At 35.8% G+C, this 17,110-nt stretch overlaps 2 protein-coding genes across 2 annotated transcripts; one reads left to right on the plus strand and one right to left on the minus strand.

Moving 5' to 3' along the window:
• Positions 1 to 832: 832 nt before the first annotated feature.
• Positions 833 to 2,954, minus strand: snu13b (SNU13 homolog, small nuclear ribonucleoprotein b (U4/U6.U5)). The gene is made up of 3 exons (XM_048169764.1): positions 2,594 to 2,954; positions 2,292 to 2,412; positions 833 to 1,248 (listed from the first exon to the last, which is right to left on the minus strand). Exons 1-3 carry the CDS (start codon positions 2,594 to 2,596, stop codon positions 986 to 988), a joined length of 387 nt encoding a protein of 128 aa, XP_048025721.1. The 5' UTR covers positions 2,597 to 2,954; the 3' UTR covers positions 833 to 985.
• Positions 2,955 to 3,101: 147 nt separating this feature from the next.
• LOC125254943 (cytochrome b-c1 complex subunit 2, mitochondrial) lies at positions 3,102 to 16,253 on the plus strand. The gene is given in 16 exon segments (XM_048169761.1): positions 3,102 to 3,179; positions 4,788 to 4,901; positions 6,511 to 6,591; positions 6,593 to 6,661; positions 6,753 to 6,817; positions 7,103 to 7,159; positions 7,247 to 7,371; positions 9,089 to 9,117; positions 9,119 to 9,187; positions 11,371 to 11,428; positions 11,575 to 11,670; positions 12,128 to 12,327; positions 12,412 to 12,492; positions 14,471 to 14,547; positions 14,674 to 14,827; positions 15,775 to 16,253. Coding segments are annotated over 16 exon segments (1,392 nt in total). The 5' UTR covers positions 3,102 to 3,146; the 3' UTR covers positions 15,859 to 16,253.
• Positions 16,254 to 17,110: the final 857 nt, after the last annotated feature.

Consider the following 17,110-nt stretch of genomic DNA (forward strand, 5'->3'; position numbering starts at 1 on the left):
TTTACACCAAGCTTTTTTTAACTTGTTGCTAACACATTGAAGTTGTTTAATTGCAAACGGATTTTGGATATCTCAAACGGTTTGGCCGTGGCGAGGCAACGAATTTATGGCAAGAAAAGGGAAACAAAGTGTTATAACTTCTGCATACATTAATTGATTTTGATGAAACTTCGGCTTAGTCTTCGTTGTACAAGGCTGATCACATGGATGTGACTATTGTGATTCAAAGTCATAGCGCCACCAACTGGAAGCAGAAAATGTGTCACTTTCAGCATACATTGAGATCACCCTCTTATTTTTACCTGATTTGCTTCAAAATTCATCAGAATAATGTTAAAACTTGGCACATGTAATCCTTTGAAAATGGGCAGGGAGGAGGGGCTCTATAGTGGCACCTTGTAGTGCAGTAAATGTGGAGTGAATTTGACATAGTCCTTTGATGTTTAACCGTTTTAAGTGCCTATTGCCCGCTGTGCACAGTTGCCCTGAAGCCACCGGGGTGGCGGTGCCACCGGGCTTGGGCCCGCCATCGCTGCTCGCAGCTATATTTGTATTTTTATATTCCCTATACTATGGAGAGGGAAAAAAAATTATATATTAGTGCTGTCAATTAAAAAATGAACTAGATTAATCACAATTTTTTGTGATTAATTGCAATTAAAAACAAGTTTTTATACGTTTTTTTATTTTCTGTGTGTCATGTGTGACAGGACATTGCATAACATCAGAAAAATAGAAGACCATATTCTATTTTAAAAACACCATTGTTTTTTTTAAATGTTAGAAGCATTTGATCAATGTTCATACTGCACAAACAACCAAACAAACGTCATTTCGTTTTAACCGAACTTTATTTCGGCTGTCAGAAACTCAACATTGTTTGATTTTAGCATACAAGAAAAAAAAAAACCTTAAGGATTGTACAAAGAGATCATTGTTTAAAAAAAAAAAAAAAAAAAAAAACCTGAAAACAAAAGGTATGAGCTCAAACTAGGAGTCTTTCAATAGCCATCTGCACAGACTGAATCTGAGGTTTCAGCTGCGATCCCTCTTTGATGGTGACTGATGTGGCAATGACAGGTCTTGACACTCCACATGCACGTCCAAGAGCTTGTTTAGAGCGCACAAACACATACGGCACGTTCTTATCCTCACACAGCAGCGGCAGGTGCAGAATGATCTCTAGAGGTTCAGCATCAGCCGCCATGACAATGAACTCCGAAATCCCACGGTTAAGAGTTTTAGTGGCTGTGGAAGACAACGAAAATCAGAGCAGGCAAAAGTAACATTCCTAATAGGTAGATAATTAGCTGATCTTATATTATATTACTTAATATTTAATAATTTACCCATTTCACTGAAGTGTGTAAATTTTATTTGGTTATTGGAGTTTTTTTTTTCTCCTCCCATTCTGACTTGACACCAAAGAGCTTGAAAGTGCAAGTTTTTTGTATCGTTGTATCAATACACTAACAAAAGACAAGCAAATCACTCATTCAAACTTTGGTTATTAGCAGGAGCTTGATCACTTGTATTTTTGATAATGTGCAATAAGTAATAGACAATGTAAATGCAACAAATGTATTAACTATAATCTACATATAATACATTAAATATAAAGAATCTAAGAAGTATGTTCTTTTGTTAATGTATAGTGCTTGTTTTGTGTTATTTGGTAGGGAATGGCAAATTAGGTCAATTAAAGAGATGGTTCTCACTGCAGAACACAAGATCTAGGGGGTGGGGTTGGATATGGCGCAATTGATAGGCGGCGACTCACATGTCCCGGAGCCTTGGTTAAAATTGCAGTTTTCTCAAGATTTACAAATAGTTGGAAACATTTGGGATATTTTAAGTACTCAAGAGAACAAAATATATAAACACTGGCCCAGTGGTTTTTGTATATTTTACTGATTTCTACAAATCTTACATATTGCACCTTTAAATATTCCCCTTTTTGTATTTTAAACGCTTAAGTATTAAAATGTATTAATCTACATTATAAAACTGACCCGAGATCAGTTAAAACAATTAGACACTAGACAATTAGACACTTGTCCCAGACCAACGCCATCCACCGGCGAACCATCGGAAATATTCAAGGTTCAAAACAGTACGAGGTAATGAAGGATAATTTGGAAGTACTAATTCGAGAAATAAAATCGCTGCGAAGCTTCATGAAGAGTTTCGAAAGCGTCCATCACTAGCAGACAATGATGCAAGATTATTTCATCATGGATATTGTTAATGGTCCTAATGGAGAAACCATTCATCATGTTGAGGAACTTTACCTTCATTGGCCCCTTTTCTCAGCTGTTTGTAGTTGGACGCCTGCTGCACCAGGTCCAGAATGGTTTTGGAGAGCGTGGAGTCTGCCAGAGGATAGGCTTTCGGATTCACTTCAGCTTCAGTCTGTGTGAAGATGGACAGACAAGAGCAAAGAGTTATTAGCAAGACACCCGACTACATTAAGTTAACACAGCCACTAAAAAACATAACGCAATATAAGATTCGGTGTATGAACACACTTTTAAACAGTTAATGTAGTGACCCAACATGAGAAATAGTAAGAAGCCCCACACGTGATACTCACCATCGTGTTTGTTGTGTTTTAGCCGATGTTTAACGTAAATACACACGGGTCCTCTCGGCAATAGCTTCACGGAGGACAGTACTATTTAACTAAACAGAAAAGTCGAGAATTTAGCAAATAAACAACAGAAGTCGCTTTAATGACTAGAGATCTTCACTAGAAGCGCGACTCGCAACCAATAGACTGTGCTCGCAACACGTGTTTGTGATAGACACACTGCGCATGCGCACAATTCAAACTACTTCCTGTAGTTTTTTTTTTTACATGTCATATTAAAGTCATGGCGTATGTAATATTAAACATCATAATAATATTTAAAAAATGATTATAATAAATTATTTTAAAAGAACTAAGATTTTTCACATCTATTTTCAGATATGTACTGCGTACGCTATGCAAACGGAAGTAGTCACTACTCCGAGTCGCCTGTGTGGCAGTATGCACTTGCGCTTTATTTTGGTTTCGACGTAAAGAAGCAGAGAGTGAAGGATTTTGGGTAGGACATCCTTAGGTCAGCCATATTGCTGTGGTCTATCTGAAGGAGAGAGAGAAGATGAGGGGGATCCGGGGAATAAGCCAGTTACCGGTGAGACATTGATTAACGGGGTTAACGATGACTATCAGAGGCTCTGCTGCATAGTTTTGTGTCTTGTTTTGTGCAGGCGGTCCAGATAAGACAGACGCTGGCCTTGGTTCTCAAGATGAGAGATAACGATACAGTTGTCAGTTCTTCTCTCAACATGTCAATTTATTAACGAATTGGTTTAAATTCATTTATGTAGAGCAGCGGCTTTCAGTCTTTTGAATGCAACAGAACCACATCCTAAAAGCCTTATATCTATATAGTTGTTTGTATTAAAGACCAAAGATGATTTTTATACTCACTATAGTACTGTACTGTTCAATGTATGGCTTTTTAGTCTATCTATCTATCTATCTATCTATCTATCTATCTATCTATCTATCTATCTATCTATCTATCTATCTATCTATCATTTCCATGGGCCCTTATACACTGATTTCCTGATGACAGCACTTTCAGGTCAGCAGTACTACAGCAGGATAAAAATACAACAGAATAAAAATTTAGTGAGAAAAGTTTACTTATCTTATTTGTCGTGCGATTCATTAAACTTTGTTGCCCCTATCTATATATATATATATATATATATATATATACACTACCAGTCAAAAGTTTGGAAACATTACTATTTTTAATGTTTTTGAACGAAGTCTCTTATTCTTATTAAGGCTGCATTTATTTCATAATAAATACAGAAAAAAACAATAATATTGTGAAATATTATTACAATTTAAAATTATGGTTTTCTGTTTCAATATACTTTAAAATATAATTTATTTCTGTGATGCAAAGCTGAATTTTCAGCATCGTTACTCCAGTCTTCAGTGTCACATGATCCTTCAGAAATCATTTAATACGCTGATTTATTATCAATGTTGGAAATCTAACACAAATAGAAATCTTTTGTAACAATATACACTACCGTTCAAGTTTGGGGTCTTTCTTTTTTTTTTTTGTTGAAATAAATTAATACTTTTATTCAGCACGGATGTGTTAAATTGATAAAAGTGATAGTAAAGATTTATATTGTTAGAAAAGATTTATATTTTGAATAAATGCTGTTCTTTTTAACCTTTTATTCATCAATGAATCCTGAAAAAAATATCACAGGTTCCAAAAAAGTATTAAGCAAAATAACTTTCTTTTTTTTTTAACATTGATAATAACTGAGTATCAAAGTCATCATATTAGAATGATTTCTGAAGGATCATGTGACACTGAAGACTGGAGTAATGATGCTGAAAATTCAGCTTTGCATCACAGAAATAAATTATATTTTAAAGTATATTAAAACAGAAAACCATAATTTCAAATTGTAATAATATTTCACAATATTATTGTTTTTTCAGTATTTATTTAACTAAATGCAGCCTTAATGAGCATAAGAGACTTCGTTTTTATAGGGTGATAAGAGGAAGGAGTAGCAACATTATGATGATAATTTAACTTCTTACCTCTATTAGATGAGACCATTACTTTATACAGCTTAAAATGTTTAATTGCATATTTCTGGTGTCATTATGACTGTTATGAAACCTGGGTTTAGTAGCCATCCCATGCCTCGCACTTCCCCTCTTTATTCTACTCTTTTTGCACACATTCTTTCTTCAGAGGCGTGATGTCTTTTCTGATTTTCAGAGGAGGCTTTATGCCGCCCAGGCTGCCCGTAAGGTGGAGGTTGCGGCAGCCGCGGAGCCACTAAAGTTTCTGCCGCAGGAAGTGCAGGTCAGTGGATGATGATATGTCTCTCTTTCCACAGAGACGCTTCTATGCGGCCACTCAAAGGGACCAGCCCTTGACTGTGCCTCTGTCGGGGGTCAAGGTCTCGGCAGGTGCCCCTCACACGTACCAGGATGTTCATGTATGTGTGGGTGCTGGGGAGGGTTTCTGCTCTGACTACGAATTAGAATTTGAATTAAATTTGCGGTGCCCATGGTGAATTGAAATTTGCACTGCAATCCCAGAAAGATGTTCATTAGAGCAATGCAAGTTTTGTGATTAAACTAAACTATTAATTCAATTCAAAAAGTTTTTTTAACTAATTATGCTTATTTATTCCCTGAAATGCACAATACAACTTTTTTTAAACCGAGCAGATATGTTCAAAAGAAATTTTAGTTTTTTTTTGGTCATATTGTTTTCAGGTAACTTTATAAAAATAAATATTGACATCAATATTTTAACACATTGATTGCATAATATATTGAGCTATATAGGTACACTAATATTAAACATATTAGATAATTTCATAGTCCATTAATTCTGTGAATGTTTTTCTGTAAATGAGGATTAAGTATTAATTTACATTTTAATTAATTAATTATTAATTGAATAAATATTATAAAATATATGTGAATTATATCTCTATATACAGCATTTCCAATGTTATTAGATGATTATTAATATATATTTTTTTTCTAGATTCCTATGTTGTGTGTTTGATCACGTTTATGGGTAATTTAAACCTGAGAAATTAAATTATTCCTTATTTCACATTCCTTAAAAAAACATCCGTGCAATTTGGATTTTTTATAAGTATTATTGTTATTTGTGTGTTTATAGAGGAATATTGAATTAAATTGAAAAACTGAACATTTCAACAATTTTCTTAGCCATATTTTTCCCGATACTGCAAAACATACTGTGATACGATTACAATTTAATAAGAAGTAGAGCCCTGCAATTAATATATTGATATTATGTGACTATTTTTACACAATAGTTACATTTTAATGAACTCATATATACAACCAAAATATAACATGAACATTTAAACTCCCTGAAAATGGCAAATTCTGTATCTTAGTTGGAACATCCATAAAAAACACATACACCAGTTGTTTTAATAATACCTTGACAAAGGCTTTTTGCCTGAAACGTTGGTAAATAAACTATTCGCAAGTTGAGTGTGCGGTCATATTTTTTATACACATTTAATAATATAGAAAACAAAAGCTTTGCAATGAGATGAGAAATGACAACAGTCAAGAAAGTCTTTCCGTCACCTGTGCTTTAAATCTAGTATCCCCATTAGGACACAACAAAATGAGGTCCTCCAACTGTTGAAAATATACATGTATACATGAAAATAAAAAAAGAGTTTACAAAAATGTTGTTAAAACTTAGTGACAATTTGACATATTTTTTATAAGTCAAACAAAATAGTGTGACATCAATCAATGAAATCAGTACACTTCTACAACTTAGCTGAATCAGTTTGTCGAGATAACGTGTTAATGTTTAGCCTAACTTGAAAATGCCAAAACAATGATATGAGTAAGAAATTGGTACAAATTGGAAGGTGTAAATGCACTCATTCTTTTCCCCATTCCAGGTGACAAAATTGCCCAGTGGGCTAGTGATTGCTTCCTTGGAAAACTATTCTCCTGCTTCTCGGATTGGTGTGCTCGTCAGGAGCCGGAAGCCGATATGAGGCGATTGACAACCTCGGTGTCACACACATGCTTCGTTTGGCTGCCTCTCTGGTATACATCGATCATGACTCTGTTTGACAGCCGTACTGCTAGTGTACAGTGACTCTTGTTAGCATTCACTTCTCTATACTGCTGATTCCAGACAACCAAGGGAGCATCTGCCTTCAGGATCTGCCGTGGTGTTGAGGCTGTAGGGGGAAGCTTGAGGTCAGTTTAATAATGTCACAGAACACCGTCTCCTGAACTTCTTTTATGTATAAAATATGTGGCATAATATAGTGGTTCTCAACTGGTTTCGCTTCAGGATCCAGGTTTACCTTCTGTTTTTTGCCCTTTTGCTGTTCAAGACCATATCAGACCACCCACTTTTGGTTTGCAAGCCAGCATTTGAGAACAACTAGCATATTATATATGGTGCATTATTATGCACAAAGCATATCTGTTATGGTATATTTTGTGAGTAAATGTATATAATATTTTTTTTATGTGCAGTGTGTCAAGCTCCAGGGAAAACATGGTGTACACCGTAGACTGCCTGAGAGATCATATGTGAGTTGTACACACGATTAGTTTGTCTGATAATGTGTAAAGATTAGTGTTTCACTGGAAACATGTTGTCTGTGTGTCCTCTCACAGTGACACTGTAATGGAGTATCTGATCAATGTGACCACTGCACCGGAGTTTCGTCATTGGGAAGTGTCAGACCTCACTGCCAGGGTGAAAGTGGATAAGGAACTTGCCAAGCAGACTCCACAGATTGGTATGAAGTCTTTAACCCTCTGATGGTAACTTTAGACCTTATGAATTTTTTTAATTGTTTACTTAATTTGAATGGTGCAAAACTTGGTGACTTTTGTGGCACTTGCTATATGAACACACTTGATGACTTAGAAAAGGCCTTAAAAAATAGTTAAACTTGAATGGGAAAAATGAAAAATAACAAGCAATTTTTTGGGGGGTACAACCTACAAATCAACCATGATGATGGAAGTAATTTGTAGTTTTTGATAAATCTAAATGTGTATCCAAATGCAAAACCTAATAAAAGTAAGTAATTATGTCTGATTTTATTTATATGTATATATATATATATATATATATATATATATACACAGTACAGTCCAAAAGTTTGGAACCACTAAGATTTTTAATGTTTTTAAAAGAAGTTTCGTCTGCTCACCAAGGCTACATTTATTTAATTAAAAATACAGTAAAAACAGTAATATTGTGAAATATTATTACAATTTAAAATAACTGTTTCTATTTGAATATATTTGACAAAGTAATTTATTCCTGTGATGGCAAAGCTGAATTTTCAGCATCGTTACTCCAGTCTTCAGTGTCACATGATCCTTCAGAAATCATTCTAATATGCTGATCTGCTGCTCAAGAAACATTTAATGTGTACAATTGTACAAAATATTTGTGTACAATATTTTTTTCAGGATTATTTGATGAATAGAAAGTTCAAAAGAACAGTGTTTATCTGAAATCTAATCTTTTGTAACATTATAAATGTCTTTACTGCCACTTTTGATTGATTTAATGCATCCTTGCTGAATAAAAGTATTCATTTCTTTAATTTCTTTTCAAAAAAATAAAAATAAAATTCTTACTGACCCCAAACTTTTGAACGGTAGTGTATAATGCTACAGAAGCTTTGTATTTCAGATAAATGCTGTTCTTTTGAACTTTCTATTCATCAAGGAATCCTGAAAAAAAAAAAAAGTACACAACTGTTTTCAACATTGAAAATAATCATAAATGTTTATTGAGCAGCAAATCAGCATATTAGAATGATTTCTGAAGGATCATGTGACACTGAAGACTGGAGTAACGATGCTGAAAATTCACAGCTTTGCATCACAGGAATAAATTACTTTGTCAAATATATTTAAATAGTACACAGTTATTTTAAATTGTAATAATATTTCACAATATTACTGTTTTTTACTGTATTTTTAATTAAATAAATGTAGCCTTGGTGAGCAGACGAAACTTCTTTTAAAAACATTAAAAATCTTAGTGGTTCCAAACTTTTGGACTGTACTATATATATATATATATATATATATATATATATATATATATATATATATATATATATATATATATATATATATTATTAATGAAAATAATATGAAATATTTTTAATATTGTACAATAATATTTCTAATTTTTTTTATTATTTGATTAGAAATGAATGGTGCATAAATATGAGGTGAATGTAGTCTAGTAAATAAAATAAAATATATATATAACTTAAAAATAAAAAATAAAAATGTTACACTTTGGTCTGTTTTGACCGCCAAGGATTACAAGTGTGACCCCTAAATGAGGAGTAACGGAGGGATTAATTTTGATGGAGAATGAACTATATAATTTTGTCATTGGTTTATGATGTACTTTGGTGGATGGCAGTTCTAATGTTTCTACTTCCTGTTTCTATTTTTCATTTCTATTTGTTTGTGCCTCAGGTGTCATTGAGAATTTGCATGCTGCAGCCTTATAAGAATGCCCTGTCCAATTCCTTGTACTGTCCAGACTACATGGTTGGCCAAATCACCACAGAACAGGTAAAACAACATTTTGGGAGGAATTCATTTTTTTGTATCTTTGCACAAACTCATTTGAATCTTTTCAAGTATAATGTATTTGATGTATAATAGTTAATATACACACTTATGACCACACATCAATTCCTAACATTCTTTATTAATGCACCAATTTAGGACGTTGCTTAAAGGGTTAGTTCACCCTAAAATGAAATTTCTGTCATTAATTACTCACCCTTGTGTTGTTCCACAACTGTAAGATCTTCTTTCATCTTTGGAACACAAATTAAGATATTTTTGATGAAATCTGAGAGGTTTTTTTAATGCCCCATAGAAAGTAATTATCGTCATTCAAGGTCCAGAAAGGTATTAAAGACATTGTTAAAATAGTCAATGTGACTACAGTGGTTGTACAGTGGTTTCTTCTCTACCCGGTCAGACTCCTACACTGACGCAGTGAACGCAGCCCAGAGCTTCCGTGTTTATGTCCAAATGCCGGATCAGTATTGGCCAGCTCCTGCGTCAGCATCACACGCATGTGTCTTGGTGCTCACGTGAACGGCGTCGGCCAATAATGAGCTGGCATTCAATTGTAAATTTTCGTCACTTTATAACATTAAAGCTGCAGTAGGGAGTTTTTAGAAAACATTGACTTAGCCTGAAAATTTGAACAAGCACAACTCACAGGTCACTCCCCCTTGCTCTCTGCTGCGCTACAGCCCTCCCTCCACAGCTCCTTCCCCATCACAACGGAGCCTGCCGTGAACGCGCAGGCTAGTAAGGGATAAACAGTTATGGCACATTCACTGGTACAGACGAAACATCAACAATATGATTTACATTGACTATGGCCTGCCCATACTTTGACTACAAACTTGGTCCTCAAAACATTACGTATTTTGCAATACATGTAATGTAACTATATGACGTTGCACTATTTCTGTATAAGTAATAAATAGCTAGTAAGATAATATAACGGTAACTAACGTTACAGTATGCAAGTAATTATTCTATCAATATGTAATGCTAAATAAGGTTTGCTAGTACATTATTTCAGCAACATGACAAGCCAGTGAATTAGCAGGTTTCAATATTTGCTTTGCACAGTGCGTGACATTTTATCTGTATGTTATGCGGCTAGAGTTTTGACACCGAGTCAATGGGCTCCGACGAGGAATTCACACCCACAGCGACTTCGAGGAGTCAACGGGCGGGGAGAAGAGGAAGCATCAGGCAGGAGACGGGCAGGCCTGTTTTGAAATTATCTTAGTTGTGTAGTTCTTAAAAAATTAAACAAATCAAGCAGGGATACTTACTTGTGAAGCAGAAATGTGGCTAACTCTGCATCAGTTTTTAATCCTTTCAGGACACGTAGCTCCCTCCACCTCGGAAAAGCCGCTCCGATATTTACCCTCGTTTTATTTCGGGCTCTATCTAATTCTTTCTTTTTGGCTTTTTATCATCGTCATCTGTCTTTTTCCGTTTACCCGTCTTTATTTTATGAGCAGGTGCCACTCGAGGAATTGGCAGTTTGGATTGTTTGTCCGGCATAAGCAAAGCTGCGGCACACCGGTAATCTTGAATTTGACGCCTGTACGCGGCGCTGGCGCTGTGCATAAGAGGAGTGTGATCAGCGCTCACGCAAGCTTGATTGACACTGCTAAGACACTCCTCCTGGCTCTAATTGGTTGTTTCTTACCGGGAGCGGTATATTTCTGCAAATGGCAATAGGACCACTGGGAGGAGCCAGAGGAGCTTGATTTTTTTCACAGATTATCTGTCACATATTCTACTGTCAGGACATAATGACAGGTTTAACAAATATGTAAAAAATACATTTTTACAAAAGTTACCTACTGCAGCTTTAAGGTTGAACCACTGTAGTCACGTTGACTATTTTAACAATGCCTTTACTTTTCTATTGGGGATTAAAAAACCCTTGGATTTCATCAAAAATATCTTAATTTCATGAACAAAGGTCTTATGGGTTTGGAACAACATGAGGGTGAGTAATAAATGACAGAAATGTAATTTTGGGTAAACTAACCCTTTAAGAACAGTAAACAACATGTAAATAACAATCCTGCAACTGCACAAATATATCTACCATGGTATTTAATAGTACAGCAAATAATTGTGTATTATGCATTGCAAATAAAAGTTCAATTTTGCTGTTTTCTGTATTTTTATGTCTTTTTACACAGATGCACAGCTTTGTTCAGAACAACTTCACAAGTGCAAGAATGGCCCTTGTTGGTCTTGGTATGTTATTATATTTTTACAGAAAAACATTTAATCTGACCCAAAAAAGGCAATGAAATCAGTTATTTGTACTGTACAGGTTGCCACTTTTTATAGTGTTTGTAAATGATGTGGTACATTAAGATTGCTTGTATGTTATTGTGTAGGTGTGGATCATACCATACTTAAGCAGGTTGGCGAGCAGTTCCTGAACATCCGCAGTGGAACAGGCACTGTTGGATCCAAAGCCGTGTACCGTGGAGGTAGAGAACATTATTACTCCTAAAACAGTAATGCATGTTAAAAACACATCATACAAAACACATTATTTGTTAGGAATTAAATTACATAATGTAAAGAGCTTGTCTGTGACATTTGTTGAATCTAGTGCGCATCCTGACTTGATTTTAATCACTCTAATGGACAGCAACACTTAAAGGGATAGCTCACCCAAAAATGAAAAGTCTTTTCACCCAAAAATCTGACGCTTCAAAACATTCATAAAGTGATCGTAAAAGAAATGCATATGAAATCCATATTTTTATATTTTAATCCTAGTGTTCTGTAGTGACACGATCGCTCAGTAGTCCAATATGTAGTTTGCTTTCAGGTCATGTGTGTGCTAGCGAAATGCTTTTACACTTTATAGGCTTTCACAGTAACAATTTGCTTAACCTTTATATTTAATGCATTATAAAAATCTCTGGCCCTGTTCTCCAGGTGAGCTGAGGCATCAGACCGGAGGAGGACTGGTTCATGCGGTGGTGACGAGCGAAGGTGCAAGTGCAACATCAGCTGATGCCATGGCATTCAGCATACTGCAGCATGTGCTCGGAGCAGGACCACGTGTTAAGAGAGGCTCCAACACTACAAGCATACTGAGTCAGGCCATCTCAAAGGTCACAGCTCAGCCCTTTGATGTGAGTATCACTTTATGAGACCTTCAGCTCAAAAAAGCCTTTTATGAAGGACTCTGTAACTGTGTCTGTCTTGCTTTGTTGCAGGCCTCTGCCTTCAATGCCAACTACACTGACTCTGGTCTGTTTGGAGTGTACACCATCTGCCAGGCTAACGCTGCCAAAGACGTACGTGTGATTTACATTATGCTCTGTTTTAACATTAATTTATTTTATGCGTGGTGCTAGCCAAGGCTATGGGTTTGATCTCTAAGAAACATCTCATTTATGATTGACTTAATTATGATGAAAGAAATCATAAATAAGCAAATGTTCAAGAAACAAGGAATTAATATTATCTTAATTTTGGAAACAATATTGCCAGTTACTGTTTATGTTCTATTGGAAATAGTTCCAAACTAATTTAAAGCAGAATTAATCATTGTGTGTTTCTGAACAACACACAGAAATGGTGTTTGATTCATGAATGAATCAGTGTTTCTGAACGAATGAGTCAGTGATTCGCTCTTAAAGGATTAGTTCACCCAAAAATGAAAATTCTGTCATTTATTATTCACCCTCATGCCGTTCCACACCTGTAAGACCTTCGTTAATCTTCTGAACGCAAATTAAGATATTTTTGTTGAAATCTGATGGCTCTGTGAGGCCTGCATAGCCAGCAATGACACTTCCTCTCTCAAGATCCATAAAGGTACTAAAAACATATTTAAATCAGTTCATGGTGAGTTCAGTAGTTCAATATTAATATTATAAAGCGATGAGAATATTTTTGGTGTGCCAAAAAAACAAAATAACGACTTATATAGTGACGGCCGATGTCAAAACACTGCTTCATGAAGATTCGGAGCGTTATGAATCAGCGTATCGAATCAGCGGTTCGGAGCGCCAAAGTCACATGATTTCAGCAGTTTGGCGGTTTGACACGCGATCTGAATCATGATTCGACACGCATATTCATAACGCTCCGAAGCTTCCTGAAGCAGTGTTTTGAAATCGGTCATTACTATATAAGTCGCACCAAAAATATTCTTCGTCGCTTTATAATATTAATATTGAACCACTGTACTCACATGAACTGATTTAAATATGTTTTTAGTACATTAATGGATCTTGAGAGAGGAAATGTCATTGCTGACTATGGAGGCCTCACTGAGCCATCAGATTTCAACAAAAATATCTTAATTTGTGTTCGGAAGATTAACGAAGGTCTTGCGGGTGTGGAACGACATGAGGGTGAGTAATTAATGACATTAATTTCATTTTTGGGTGATTTTTATTTTTACACAAATACAAATGTGAAGCTTTAGTAAAATAGCCAGTGATTGTAAAGTACATGCAGCATTTTAGGGGCTTTCGCACCGGAGGAACCTTTTTATAGTTCTTAGAACTAATAGCAGAAGTACTCACTTTTTGGAACTGGGAACAGTTTTATTTCTAGGAATGCCTGTTGGGGAACTAAATTAGCTCCTACCTCAGAGTAGGGTCTACCCCAGCACAATAGGAAATGCCCGTGAAGTAAGCGTACGCTGATTGGATGAACGCACGTGAAACACCAGCACCCGCTTTTTTGTTTCTTTTTTTTATGTGTACACACACACAGATTAGCCTATATTTTTACTCTGCGATAACTCTACAAACATGGAAAACAGTGACAGATGGACCGCTCAACCTTTACGGTAAGGAGAAAATCCAACGCGAGGGGACCAAGCGAAGCATGAAACATGTATTTCTTAGCAATCGACATTGGGCATCAACCGCACGGCAAACGCTAATACTTTTTCATATCCTGTTTTCTTTATTTGTATCACAGTTCTATCTAATAATGTATAAGACAGGAAACTAATGAAGATGGAGAATGGGAGCGCTGTGTTATCAGTATGTATGTATGATGTAAAAATAAAAGTCACAACAACAAGCGCAGCTTACATCACTTCAGAGTTCCTATTGGCGGTGCGAATGCAACCAGGAAAATGGTCCGAGGGGAAACATTTTGTTCTTGGGGAACCACCCTGGTGGCTAGTTCCATAACTAAGTTCCTTTAACTACCTGGTGCAAAAGCCCCTTTTGTTGAAAAAAGACTTTAGTACATGGTGTTACCCATGAGACTAAAGGTTATTTATATAAAATGTTGTTTTTTTCTGTTCAGGTAATCAAAGCAGCAGTTGGTCAAGTGAATGACATTGCTCAAGGAAACCTTTCAGCGGCTGACCTCAGCAGAGCTAAGTGAGTTTTCATCATCTGGGTAGCTTGAGTGCAGTACATTTTAGAACTTGAGTGCAGTACATTTTATATTGTACACAATTCATGTATTTGTTTTCACGTAATTATTAATGTATTTGGTCTGAGCAGGAATCAGTTGACAGCCGAGTACCTAATGTCTATTGAGAGTTCCGAGGGCTTAATGGAAGCTATTGGATCACAAGCGCTGGCAGAGGGTACCTACCATTCCCCTGAGGCTGTGACCCAGAAAATTGATGCTGTGTCTTCGGCTGATGTTGTCAACGTAAGCAAATGTTTTCTCTTATCCCAGTGCAAAGGCTCTAGGATGGTAACACAAGGATATCATAGGTTCAATCCTGGGTAAAGACAACCTCCCACCATTGTGCTGTACAAAATGTTTAATATTTTTTGGTCACTACATAATTTCACTACATAATATCCATTGGTGTTATTTATAGTTGGCATAAAAAAGACCCAGGTATACTTAATTTTCCACTTTCCGCTGCGTCTCGCATCATTTCCACACAGCTTTCAAAGTATACTCGTTTGCTGAAGCTCAGATAGACAATTTGGACATGTGCAGTACAATGACTTTTTTTTTTTAATTCTACCAGACATCAGAGGGCAGCAATCAGTCTTGTCATTTACAGGACTCGCTCAGAAGGATAGAAGAAGAAAAGTAGCGGAGCCGCTATACTTGCATGTAAAGATTACAACAAGAACCAACACAAAAATGATAGAGAAGGATAGGCAGCTTTGTTTACTGTTATGTATCTTTTCTTTCTGTACTCTTCTTTGACTACTGCACAGTACATCACAACTGTGCATATTGCCACCTAGTGGACTCTTCTGTCTCAACATTCACCTTGCTTATCCGCTGCTGTACGCGCACACAAAAATTAAGCCCAAAGTATATTTCGGCCGTCCGTATCCGTGTACCATCCGCTTGATGTAAATCGGGATGGTCCGCATTGTATGTGCAAGTGACTTGAGCACCTTTGAGAACAGCAGTCCAGTAGTGGACAGTGCATGGGCCTTTCACGGAACACGGACGGCCGAAGTATAGTTTGGTTTTAAGGCTATTTTAAAAATATATTCTGAAAAATAGTAATAATCCATAAGTGGGTGTCCAACATGGTCATGTATCTTTTGCTAATAATAGTGTATTTAAGGCTTTATCATTTGGATTGGAATTTTGTATAACAAAATTGGTCTCATTCTGTTTTTCAGGTGGCAAAGAAGTTCATGTCTGGCAAAAAGACTATGGCCTCCAGTGGACAGTTGGTCAACACACCTTTTGTTGATGAAATCTGATGGGCAATCAGTACTCACACATTTTATCCTTCAACAGTGTCTAACTCTTCATTTCACAAAAAATGAAATGAGATCGTGTTCATGATATCTTTATTGTTCCTGTAAAAAAAAAGGGTTATCAACAGTTGGTCTTGATACTTGTAGAGTAGAACTCAGCACTTGTCCATTTGAAATGTATAGATATAAATTAATAAAGTATCTACCAACACCAACAAACATTTATGAAAGACGTTGTGATTTTGATCCTCTTACCACTTACACTTTGAGATCTTTATAACATCAAAGGATCAGGCTATTAAAATATGACCTTTTGGAAATCTGAATATAAAAGAATTGTGGTAATTTACCTGTGGAGTATTACTGGGTTGTTTTTACAATAAACATCGTTCAAACCATCATGAAACCTTGGAAATGTAAAAAAAAAAAAAAAAAAAGTTAAATTAACCAAAGGTAAAAACAAACAAAAGCCCATATTTAACAATATATTTAATAAAATGTTTCTAAATAAAATAAATGTTTCTCCTGCAAATAAAAAATCAAATAATAATAAAATATTACATTCTTTAATAGCCTTGTTGCATTATTTCACAATTATAGAAACATTACAATTTACACACATTGAAATTTATGAAATGGAAGGAATCTCTTAATTTCATTGGCCATAAAAATATATATTATTTCCACCCAGTTGTAATCGTATTTCCAGAATAGTACAGTTACTGTTTTCTTCTCATAACATTTTAGGTCAGTCCAAAGTGTCTTGTATACATACACACACACACACACACACACACACACACACATCATAGACTGTAAAAAAAAAAAAAAACATCCTCTCACTTTCAACTGCTTTTTTCCAGCAATTTTTTTTAATGTGTAAATATGAAATAATGGTTCCTTGAACAGAGCAGGAGTTAATATCAAACGTAGCAGTCAGTATGTGCTGCTTTAAGTCTTCCAGCGTATCTCATCCTCATAGACTGCACCAGATCTGCCAATTCTTGCTGTGAGATGTTACTCCAAGGCACTTGCAAGTTCCCGAACATATCTTGGGGGACAGATGGTTACATGTGGTTTGGCACTGCAAGGACAATCGGCTGTCCTTCCTGTCTGCCTGTAGCACTGTCTTCAGACATCTTACATTACAGACACTGCAGTTTGTTGCTCTGTTCCCAGAGAGATCTGCAGCAGGTCTATGGGACGTTCACGCAGATGATCAGGGACCCAGAGTATCTTTCTTCTGGTGTTTTTC

The sequence above is a fragment of the Megalobrama amblycephala genome, linkage group LG20 (genome assembly GCF_018812025.1).
Source record: "Megalobrama amblycephala isolate DHTTF-2021 linkage group LG20, ASM1881202v1, whole genome shotgun sequence".
Classification (NCBI taxonomy): domain Eukaryota; kingdom Metazoa; phylum Chordata; class Actinopteri; order Cypriniformes; family Xenocyprididae; genus Megalobrama; species Megalobrama amblycephala.